At 36.8% G+C, this 12,161-nt stretch overlaps 1 protein-coding gene across 4 annotated transcripts in view; it reads left to right on the forward strand.

Annotated features, from left to right (window-relative positions):
- TMEM56 (transmembrane protein 56) overlaps positions 1-12,161 on the forward strand; it is a 39,021-nt gene that overhangs the window by 15,452 nt on the left and 11,408 nt on the right. For all 4 annotated transcript variants that reach the window (XM_010582664.1, XM_010582666.1, XM_010582665.1 and 1 more), the window contains 2 exons: positions 4,951-5,116; positions 9,727-9,816. In XM_010582664.1, coding sequence (XP_010580966.1) covers positions 4,962-5,116; positions 9,727-9,816 — 245 coding nt within the window. In that variant the 5' untranslated portion in view covers positions 4,951-4,961. The remainder of the gene's footprint in view (positions 1-4,950; positions 5,117-9,726; positions 9,817-12,161) is intronic.

Raw genomic sequence — 12,161 nt, forward strand, 5'->3', positions numbered from 1 at the left:
ACCGCCGCGGGCGGGCACGGTGTGAAGGGCGGGCGCCTCGGCTGACGGGGAAGGCTAGGTAATGCCCGGCTCGGGGGGAGCGCCCGGCGGCTTCTGGTTAGCGCTGCGCGGGAGTCTGCCTGTTAGGGTCCCTCCGCGGCCCTGCGGCTCGGTACCTCCTCCGAGTTTGGGGGGGGGGGGGGTTCCCCTCCTTGTTGCTTTGCGACTGCAAACTTCTTGCAGGGTTTGAGGAAACTGATGTAGGTAAATGATACCGCAGCGCACAGCTCACCCTGTTTACCCTGCCCTTATAAAAAGGGTGCCTGATCTGCTAGTTGCTTTGGTGTTTTAAAAGCAGAAAGCGAAGTGGAGTTTGGGCTGTGAACAGCCGTGCGTAGAAAAGGGAATGGCTTATGATGCGAGTAGCTTGAATTTTGTTGCGTTTCTCCTTAATGCTGCTTACTGAGCTAGGTAAGATACCAAACGCAGTACGTCTAATCTAATTGGAGCAATAGACACTACCGTTCAGAACCAGCAACACAGCAAAACTCAAGCACTGCAGATGTTTTATTACTAGGCTTATTATAAAACATGCAAACAGTCAGTAGTCCCACGTTGCTCTCTGCAAATTAGCGTGGCAAGTTTTACAACGATTGGATTTGGCTTTCAGTTTTAAACAGATGAGATGGTAGGGCTGAATGGGATGTCCTGGTATCACTAGCAGCTTTAGGGTATAATCTTGTTTGCAAATTGATCCAACTCATCCTTGAAGAAAGTAAGGGCTGTGGGCCTTACACCTTCCTCTACACTTCCTTCTTATGTCTTGTGGCTATACGGTTGCATTTCTTACTTTTATGGTGTGAAAAATTGAAGTGGAAACAGTGAAATGAGGAGAACATAGATGCTAAATGCCATTGATGGTACAACACTTGGTAACTCTTCTGTTCCTTTATCTTCCTTCAGTTAAGTACTGACTCGTTTCTCTTAAAAGTTCATGATGGTTTCATATTGGGGTGAATGAATGTTGAGTCTTAATATTGTTGGGGTTTTCTTCTTCTATATTTCAAGCAGAAACAGAATTGCAGGAAAACCACAGCATGTTAATGGCAGATGAAAAGAGCTTATTTTCAGCTCTTACTGAGTATGATTGAAAAGCTGTGTTATTAGCTTTTTCAAAATTGCTGGGGTCAATAGAGCAATTTGATACTGCGCTAGACATGTGTAAGTAATAGCTTGCTGCAAATTGTTAGTTTCAAGTGCTTGCTGATATTTGTTTACTTAAAGACTACACTGAAAAGCTGCAAGAGTCAAGTTCTGATCACTTGTAATTACTGTCAAACTGAATGGTTAAGACAGTAATTTTGGGTAAGCCAGGAAAAGACCACTGCTAAAAAACTAATGGTGAAAACCCTACCTGGATATAGTACTTTTTTTCCTGGATTACAAAGTAGTTACACTAAACCTCCCTCCCCACCCAGCTCTTCTACTAGCTCAAAAACTATCAGCTGACTGAATGGTAATCAATGACTATGCAGTTTGGGCGATAAAGTGTCTGCTCATATATAATCCATGAAGTTCTGTATCTTGATCAGACTTTGCTGGACAGCTATAAAAAGATACTGGGGCAGAAAAACACAGTATAGTTTAAGCCACCTTTGGTTTTGGCCATTGTCCTCAGGGCAAAGAAATCGTATATAATTGGAAGCTTACTAAGTTTCTTTTAAGTGATAAGCTTTGGTTCAACAACATGCATAAATTTTCTTTTAAATAAAAAGAAAATCTGGTAAACAACAGTTAATTTTCATGTTAAACAGGATATAGCTGAAAACAACTTAGAGATATGAGGAAATGTTTATAGCTGAACTATTCTTCCATCTCACATGAAACACTGTGTTTACACCTGGTCCTTGAATTGAATTAAAATACAGCACTTTTAAAATTTGCCTAAGTAAAACATGAAATTATTCCTGGATTTGGTAGTTAATGTACTTAAACAGCATCTTGATAAGCATATATGAAATCACCTTCTGAAATCAGTCTTGCAAAACTCTTACAAGTATCCGTGAGACCAAACACAGAGGCTGGGTGACTAGTTTCTTCTCTGCTACCATCATACCTTTCTCCTTTGTGGGCATCATGGTTCTCTACTTGCTGCTAAAACTTCTGACAGATACAGGTACATAATACTTCTGAAAGTCAGATCATGCACTTTCCACACAAGTACTTTTTCTTAAAATGAGTTCCCTGTACAGGCTTCTTAGAAGAAGGATTAGCTCTTCTAATGCATTTATTGCAAGGGATGGTTGGGATGTTTTTTGTTTAATTCCATAATCTCCTGTACTAAAATGAACACCTGTCACACACTGAAATGTCACTTATAAAATCTTCTGGTACTAAGGAAACAAAATAAAACACGGCTTTCTCTTGTCCAGGAGGTTATGTCGGTGTCTTTGACAGTCAGAGGTACTAGTATAGTCATTGCAGATGGATAAAGTTGGTAGCATCATAAGACTTGCTATATTTTAGTCAAAAGAATGAAGTAGGTGTGACTGACGTTCAGTGGTTTTACCATTTTTCTGAAGAGAATTGTCTTCAACATGCATTTTGGCTTCCTTCACTTTAGGAATTAAACCAACTGATTTTTTTTCCTTACGTGGTCGAAGAGAGGACTTGCTTACTACAAATGAGATGATGTAATAACAAAGTTTTGGCCCCAGGAGTAGAATCTGGAATGGACACTGTACAGTGCTTATCAGCGAGTTTAAACTGGAAGATATAAAATTGAGTTGATTGTTTTATTCCTTCAAATGGAAAAGTTTTAGAAAATCAAGCTTAATGCCCATTGTCTCTAGTACTTTAAACTGTCTAAAAAGTGCATAAAATTTGATTTGTATTTTGTATCTTCTTGGTCAGTGGAGGCAAATGGAGAAGTATGTGGAGAACAGTGTAAAAAGTACTTGAGAACACTGAATATTCAGGATAGTATTTGGAATTGGAAGTTTTAATAGACTAACTTTAAAAAGTATGCAAGACTAGTATGCTGCTGAACTAGAACAGGTCATCACATAAACAACTGGAACGAACCAGAGTTTGTTGCAATGCACTGTAGCATGTGTACATTAAAATTTTAGTTTGGATTAAAAACACCCTTAGGAACTGAATCTTCTGATCACCCCCACTTACTCCGCTTTGGTTTGTGTTGCATAGCTGTCCCAGAGCAGGCAGCTGGTTTCCTTTTGGGTTAAACTGAGCAGGAAGATAGGCCCAAAGAGCACATCAAATATGATCTAACAGCTGCGGAGTCCCTAGGACGGGCTTAAAGCTGGTCTGAAGTAAACACTTGAAATCCATATGAAATGGATGCCGATTTCACTCAGCAAATCTGCTGTTATTTGTCCTGCATTCTACATCTATAGCTGTAGCTTTTCCTGTGGGTACTAGTCGGAGGAAGTTTTCAGATAATTCACTTTCTCTTTTTACTCTTCAATTCTGGGCAAGAAAAAAAGAAAAGAAAGAGGAGGAGGGAAAAAAGTTTGAGATCATTGAACCTTCTGCTTAGAAATCTTTGAAGACAGAAGTTGTTGGTTTTTTTCCTGATCTGTAATACACCTTTTGTTAAAGTTCTAAGTTTAAATGCAAACTGTGTTTCAATATACTCACCATTTACACCACCAAGTGAGAATATTGTACCTAGTTTTTTAAAATGTTATTATTTTAACTGGTGGACTCTTCTTTTTTTTTTTTTTTTTTTTCCCCTGAAGTTCAAGTTTCTTTCCATCTGCAATGCAGATACAATTTCAAAAATCTAAGGCATGTTCCCTCATTCTATACTGCATGTGAAATGAAGGTGGACATAAGTGTATTGTATAATTGTATCAGTTTTTGCTGACCATTAGGCTGGTGCAGTAACATCAAATTATGCTAGCCTCTAAGTCTTCATTTTATTTTTATATAATTTCTTCAGTAAAACTAAAATAAGTGACAGCAGTTATTTAAATGGCTATTAAAATAATTATTTAAATATTTTAAATGAAACTATTTGGCTTTTTTTCCTTTTTCTGTTCAACTTAATACAAATTGACTTTTTATGAGTTTGTAACCTTTGCCTGTCTTGGAATATAAAACACTTCATGACGCCATCAAACCAGAGATGTATGTCAGAAGTTTGTGGCTTCTGGGAAAATATCATTCTGTCTTGCAAAATTGGCGACTCAGGAGAAATGACCGAAGCATTTAGAGACTGACATTTATGTTTGGAATTGTTTAGCTATTTATTTAGACCTCATGAAATAGCTAACATCTGAAAAGTGCATTAGCTCTGATGATAGGAAGCTTTTCAGTGTGCTCTGAAATTGTGCAAAGTTTAGAGTTTCACGTGAAGACGGAAAAGCTCAAATAGGATAGCCTACGCGCTATCACAGAGAAGCCCTCAACTGTGAATAAAGTGCAAATTGAGAACTGCTGTCTCTGTAAAGTATCCAAACATGAAGCTGTGTTGAGGCTATTACTTCCTGAGTCTGACCTGAAAATCTCTCTACTGTGTTTATCTGATTTCATTGTTGCTTTTTCAAATCCCGTTGGCAGCAGTCAATCTGGTAAGAATGAGATGAGTTTTAACTTTGGAGCTTCTTGGGACAGGAGTGGAGGCTTCTGAACAGGCGATTGCACTGGTCGGTGGTCCTCCCTGCCCTTTCTGTGTAGATAAAATACATGCAACTTTTGGCAACGAGAATGTATAGTATGCAAATATTTAAAAAAAACCCCACCCCCAAACCAAAATGCAACTTTTACATATAAAAGTTTGGGGATACTTTTATACTATTAAGGCTTAAGTAGAAATGTTGAACAGGATGAAACTTTTAGTGAATAATATTTCTGTTGTTAAGTTAGCTGTCAAAACCCACTTTCTGTGGCTGCTTAAAATAGTCAAATGGAGAATAGACTGAAATTACCTTCTGCTTCTCTTCACAGGCTGAAGAACAATGGCTTCCTTCAGCAACCTGACTATTGGCATTGCTCTTGCCAGTTTTACTGTATTTCAGCTGCTGTTCCATGTTTTAAGTTCTTGGGTGTCAACACGAATAACACCTGGTTTTAACAATCTCAGCCAAAAAAGGAAGATCGAATGGAATTCAAGGTAGAGTGTTCAAAACAAACTACAGCTAATGACCTACCTGAAATTGTCAACATCTGAGCCACCTATGTATGTATATATAAAACTGCAGAAAATGTTATTAGTTAAACATCTGTAAAGATTAGAGGGACATTTCTAGGCACTTGACAAATTCTGAATGTAAAATGCTGAAGCCCCTTCTTGAACACACATCGTTACAAACACTTGTACATTAAATGCTTTGTTAGACAGTGATGACCAAGTGAAAGTCAGTAAAAAAAACAGTGACTGGTGAGAGGTAATAAGCTGAGTGGATTAGTTTTAAATGGCTTCTCTGTGACACTTCTAGTAAAGAGAAGAGGTACAAAATTCCCTTCCTGCAAACATACATGAAAATTGAAACTATTGCAATTTATTCCATGATCTAAATGCTAGTGTATGGTCATGCTTTTGGGTGCAAAGCAAATTGTTCTCTGTTCTGGTGCAACTACACTGCAACCTGTTTTATATAAGTTATGGTTCTCCAAGAAATTAGGCAAATCTTTGGTGTAGTATTGGAGTAAGGCGGCGTTAGACAGGTACATCTGTGTGTTGGTGGGGAAGGAGACTGCAAGAAGATGGGGAAGTCCTGACAGACACAGGGTACACATTCAGGAAATAGTTGTGGAAACTCAAGCTAAAAACCTTCCTCACTCCATTTGTGTTTCTGGAGTACTGTCACTGGGAATGGATCCACCTGCATTACACTTGTCTTCTCAGACAGAGCGCTATTGGAAACTTGTTCAACCCTGTGAATCTTTCCTGGGTACTTTCCTCTCTTTTAAGTCATAAAGGAAGTACAGGGTAGTAATTGTAAATGGGATTATCACTGATGTTTTATTTGAAATGTACTACTCTGAAAGGGTATATACAGTACACAAGCTTCTCCGGTTGAAGTGAATTGATACAGTATAACTTTATGCTTGAGTAGGCTATTACAACTTCAAAATATTTTTCAGGTGTTTCTCAAATTTGAAGCTCAAAAATGTTACTGTATGGTTGTCACTGCACTCAAAATGTATTAGTGGTATCACTGTTCCTCCTCAGTGCTGTTTAAAGGCAATATAAAAAATCAGGTGGATACTTTTAAAGTTGTTTCCATTGTTCTAGGCAGCATTAGCGACTCAAATAGTCTTGCCCTTCCATTTAGCAAATGTTCACCTGCAGTGTTCTTAAAGGCACCATCTTAATTTCTGTTTGATCTTTGAATAATTACCTATCTGCCAGAACAACTTTGTAGGCTGCCAGTTCATGATATCAGTGCACCTTAGGTTTATCTCTATTTTACAGTTGACAATAGAGGCAGACAGGGAAACTAAACTAAACTGTTATTATGCTGGAGCTAAACTTTTGTCTCTAAGCCATGTCAAGTGACCCTTGAACTGCATAATAGGCTTTCTGAGAACTTAGGCCATGCCTGGTAGCACTATGCTAAATTGTAGTGCTTTGCATAACAATTTATGAATTGTTTCACACATCACAAGTGTGCTGGAAATAAGCTACTCTGTAATCTCTGGGCTACTTTGTAGTAAGGTGTTTAACTACTCAAGTTGATACAGCACCCCAGGCTGTGTCCTTTTTTACTTCTTTCTACATTTTTTCTTGGGGTTGTTAGCAGGATGTAGATGTTAGCACACAGATGAGTTGTGGTCCAGTGCTAGATCCAGTTCTAGAGTTAGAAGGCATGAAACACAGGGCATGAAGTGAAAGCAAGGCTAACTGTGCTTGCATTTCTACAAAAGGTTGACTGTTAACACTGCTGATCAAACACAATGTTTTGTCAAGCTGCCTCATCACTCCGGTGTTTCACCAAAATGAAGAGACACACCAAGGAGTATCTTATATGTTCAGAGAATGTAGATGGACCTACATGTACTCTGCAGACAGCTGTGCAGGTGGAGAAGGTTACTGTCTCCCAGTAAAATGAGTTGGGTTGACTTAAATGATTTAAAAGTAGATGGTTGTTATTTTGTCCTGTATTAAACTGGTGTAGGCAGTGCTCACACAAATGGTTCTGTTGGCAGTCCTGAAGGAAACTGGCACAGAGGATGGTTGTGCATTTTTATCAGCTCAGCTGGGTCTGGAAGAGGGCATCTGCCTGAAATGAGCTGTAGCATTGAAAATACATTGTTACAGTTCAGAGGGTTTTGTAATCAAGCATTTTTGCTGCAACTCTGGACTGTGTTTTCCATACTGTCAATTTGTTCATGCTGACCTTCCAAGAAGTAAGAACCAAAAACCTAATTGCTTCTGGAATCTTAAGTATGCAGACTCCCAAACTGACTTAAAAAATATACTTTGACACAGATGTAGCATAACTCTTTAATTAGTTGTGCATAAATTCCTGTCATCTCTTCTATAATATGTTTGTACTGCTATTAAGCAGTTGCAAAAAAAAAAATATATATATATTTTCAATAATAAAGGAACTAGTATGCAACTTATCCGTGCAACTTTTTTCTTTGCAGTTTAATGAGGAGTTAAAGGATGCAAGCTTTGACAGTAATTTCAAGCAAATGTACGGAGCTTGACAGCTTGACCCAGATTCCATATTAAAATGGAGTGTTGCACTATTTCCCTTCTTCTGTCCCCTCTTCTATGGAGAAACTTCAAAGTCCAGAGTCAAGGAGAAAATCTGCCTTTTTTTTTTTTTTTTTTCCCCCTCCCCCTTCAAGTGCTGTGCTTGTGCATAGCTTGTATTCTAAACATTAAGGTTTGGATAAACAGCCACTCCTGAGACAAACTGCAACTGTAAACTAATGAGCTATATTCTAGGACAAATTTTACTTCTTCCAGCATTATCTTCTCCTAAAGTTCAAAAATTCCAGGTATTTCTCAAACACTAATATTATATGCCATCCTTTGTTTTAAAAAGGAAGCAAAGTTCCTAGCTCTCTGTTAATTTTGTGTTGCAAGAGTAGACATCTTAACTAAACTATTAATTATCATTAACATTCTGATAACTAAATTTTCTTTTTTTTGTTAAAAAAAAAGCAAAAAAAAAAAAAGCAGCCTGTGCTATAATGGTTAGTAAATGTTGTCATCCAGCTTGTGACATTTGACTATTCACATTATATTAACCTCCATTCATTTTTTGGAATGCTGTTGAAAAAGCTGCTGAAAATAGCATGATGATACTCTTTAAACAAATCGTAAATATAGACTTATTTTATGAAAAGTTACAGAATCTTCTAATGCCAATAGATGATAATATAACTTCTGGGAACAGACTAGGGATTATAACCTGCACTTTCTTTGCAAAGTCTTCCACAGGAAGTAAGGTGTTTTCTTCAACTCTTACATGGTAGAGTTTAGACTCCTGGGAGTGACTTATGCACACTTAAAATATTAATAACTTCCAAATGCATGTATTCAATATGTACAAAGACAAGACTAATAACTAACAGCATATATACATTTGTGTGCATATTGTTAATGCTGTGAATATGCTGCAGAGGTGTTTCTGATCACACAGCGTTGAACTTACGAGTTCTCCTCTTTCAAATAGTATCCATGATTTAGTAGAGCTATTTTGGAGCATAACTTTTTTTTCTTCCTAGCCACACTTGAAAAGAAGGAAAGCAGACACTAGCTACACAGTATTAGGTGCAGTTTATAGTAGTGTTAAACCCATGGCTAGAGGAACAAGGTTACACATTTTGGACCCGTGCCCATTGCATTGTTCTACCTTCCAAGAATACATGTGGACTCAAAAGGGCAGGAATGGCCTTGGCATGCGTGCTGGCAGAAACCCTGCTGGGGTCTCTGTAAATAGGTAATTCTCTTTAAGTGCTTGTTAACATTCAGAGTTTATCTACAGTGTGCATGCAGCCTGTACACTTGAGACTGATGTCTTTGGGGAAAAAAAGTGTTTAGTACCCAAGTGTGGACAAGGCAACTCTGATTACTGTGACTTTATATAGGACAAGACGAGTATAAAATAAAGCTGCAAGCTGCTAGTTCATATGAACCTGTAGCTGTTATACCTCAGATATTCAGCTACAACCTTTTGTTATACAAGTTTTCTTTTTGAAAACCAGAATCTACTTCAAATGCACTAGAAATTGTTTCTGAAACTTTCCTTGATGGGATTTTTCATTTAATGCCCCTGTTTCCAAAACCTGAACTTGGCAGATTTATTATGGGTTATCTGTTAATTTGGTGCCTGAAAGGAGAAGCCTGCTGCTGCAGGACTCATGGGCCAATCTGAATAAGAAATCTTCATATTCAAGATTTTCCAGCAAATGGGACAATACAGTAAGTACTTGTTAAAGAACTGGATGTCATATTGTCTTTAAGGATTCATTAATATATGGGATAATCGGAGGAAAACGTAGATCTCGGTTACTTTAAGACCCTACTTTCTATTTGACCGTGCACGCCCCTGCCCCCTTTCAGTCTAGTATATTCCTTTTTTTTGACTGTTTTTCTCACCTGTCATTGTGTAGGTGGTTGGATATAGTGTAAAGAAGAGATGATTGCTTCCACAGAGGTATCAATGCAGTTGAGAATGTCTTTGGAAACATCCTAGCTTAAGCACAGTATAGAAAATTATGAATGGCAGTACCTCCTTGTGACTGTGATCTCTTTTTCAGGACAGTGTCCACATTCCATGCCTTGGTGGTTGGTGGGTTTTGCCTATATATTTTGTTGTATGATGACGCTGTTAATGCTGACCATCTCTGGTAAGGCATTTTACATGTATGTTTTGTTTACACAATAAAATAACATAATTGAGAAGGAAAAAAAAAATCCTGCAGTGTATTAATTACTGAAATAATTGTTTCATTCCCTATTAAAATATGCAGTTGTGATGTGTCCATTTTTATGTCTGTACTATTTGATAATTCCAAATTATTTTGTCAGTATTAATGTCTTAGTGCATTGTGTCTCTGAAGTGGAATAGATAAAATACAAGCAATTGATTTGAGATAGCATATTAAATTACTAAAGTATAGAACCAAGAGTGTAACTGTAAGTTGGCATGACTGAAACTATGCTATTTACTGTAATAATTTTAAAGTGAAACTGAAATGCTGTTGCAGGTCCGCAGTGTGTGTGTGGCAAAAACCTGGAGGGGCCTATTAAATGTATAAAATGTGTATGTCTAAATTGATAAATTAAGATATTTATATTTTTGCCTCCCGTAAAGCTTCTATCAATCTTTGTTTTTAAAAAAGTATGAAAGTTTCAAGTGCTGTCTTAACAAGCAATAGGAAGATTTAACAAGTGGACTTCTAATATTTTTTCTGGTTAACAATATTCTATATTAAGCTTATCTTTTCTTGATTTCTAGTTACATTGTTTTGTTTCACACTTTTTTGAGGGAGGAGGAACATGATGGCTTCATTTTAGTCAAGTCAATTATAGATTGCTATTGTTGTTTTGACATTTCACTCACCCTCTGGAATTCTTTCCCTATAGAAGGAAGAGCCCATATTTTTCCTGAAGACTAACTAACTACTTTAAGTTTAATTTCATATTTCTGTCATAGCCTGTTGTTTTTAAACTTGTCAAAAGACCACACTGTGAGTCAGTTTAAACTTACATAAATTTAACATCCGATGCTTCTTCTGCTCTTTTGATATTGTAAATTAATGACAATGCAGTGTGGACTAGACAGGATTGGGTACTTGAAGCGCAGCCACTGACTTATGTGGCTTTAATAAATGTAACACTAATCCATAACACAAATTTAGGCAACATTGGCCTCTTCTGTGTGTAGTGATACATGATTAAATTGTTGGATTTTTTTTCATTGCATTCTGGTATCTTTAGAGAGACCAAATACAGTCTGAATATCTTATGATACTGTTAACCATGTTGAAAAGCAGCATGTTATTATAACTCTCTCAGTGTGTGTTGTGGTAAGCTTTATCAGATAGAAGCTTTTATCCTGGTTTGTTTGAGTAGACCTTGTTCTAAACAGTACAAAAGAAGTCATGAATGGCAGAAATAAAAGTCTCTTGGTAATGATAAATAAACTGAGTCTTCACATTTACTAAATTTTCCTGGTATAATTCCAGGAAAAATTCAAATTAAGCAGAAATCGAACTACTTTTTGTTCTTAGCAAATTTCAGAAAAGTTATGTTAGATATTTTTGTGTACTGCATTGAAAACTTAATCTTGCTTATGGAGCCTTAGCATCCTAGATTATGTAAAAACAGTAAATCTTAAAAGACAAAATCCTTCTTCCTTTGGGGGAATTTTATTCTGTATTTCTACTGTTGCTTCTAATTAATTTCTTCTGTTTGGATATGTTTACAATGATTGCTATCAGTGGTTCTATTTACATTTGGAAGGCTTTATATATATATTTAAAAATCTAGTGTAAGTATAGCTAATCTTTGTGTTTTAAATCAAAGCTTCAGATTCATTTCATGGCAGTATTTCTGTAAATTGTTTCTCAGTCAAAATTATCTTAGTGGTTTCAGGAATTTGTTAATTAAAAGTGCACAGAACACATGCGAGATGTGGAAATCAGTATTTTTAGTTATTGAACTAATAATTTTAAAATGTGTGAAGTATCACTTAGTGTATTTAAGACAGATGCAATGATTTGAATTCAAGTTCATGCAAATGATTAAGTGCAAAGGAAGACCAAACAATATTGCCCATGGCTTTACAAGTAGTTGTAGGCATCCTGTAAGTAAAATACAACTTTATGTTAGGCTTTCCTCTGCCAGCGAAGCCAGAATCATAGGGTGGTTTCCTCAGAATTTGCAGATATACTTTTTCTTCTAAGGCTGACTTTTACAATACTCTTAAAAAATGAGATGGCTGGCATTAGTCTATGCATTCCCCATATGTCATATTGGTTCCCAGTACACAATAATTAAAGCCTCAGTTGAACATGCAGAGCTTTAACCATTTTCTTTTTCCAGTCTGTTTTATGGCTTAGCTGTATGTTAACTCTTAAATTGCTGATCATTTTTAAGTTGATTCATAGCTGAATCCACATAGTCTTGCTTTTAATTGAATAAGACTGAAGAGGGGAAAAAAAAAAAAAAAGGGAAATGCCAGATGGAC

Source organism: Haliaeetus leucocephalus, unplaced genomic scaffold, assembly GCF_000737465.1.
Source record: "Haliaeetus leucocephalus isolate CR32 unplaced genomic scaffold, Haliaeetus_leucocephalus-4.0 Scaffold848, whole genome shotgun sequence".
In the NCBI taxonomy this organism is placed as follows: domain Eukaryota; kingdom Metazoa; phylum Chordata; class Aves; order Accipitriformes; family Accipitridae; genus Haliaeetus; species Haliaeetus leucocephalus.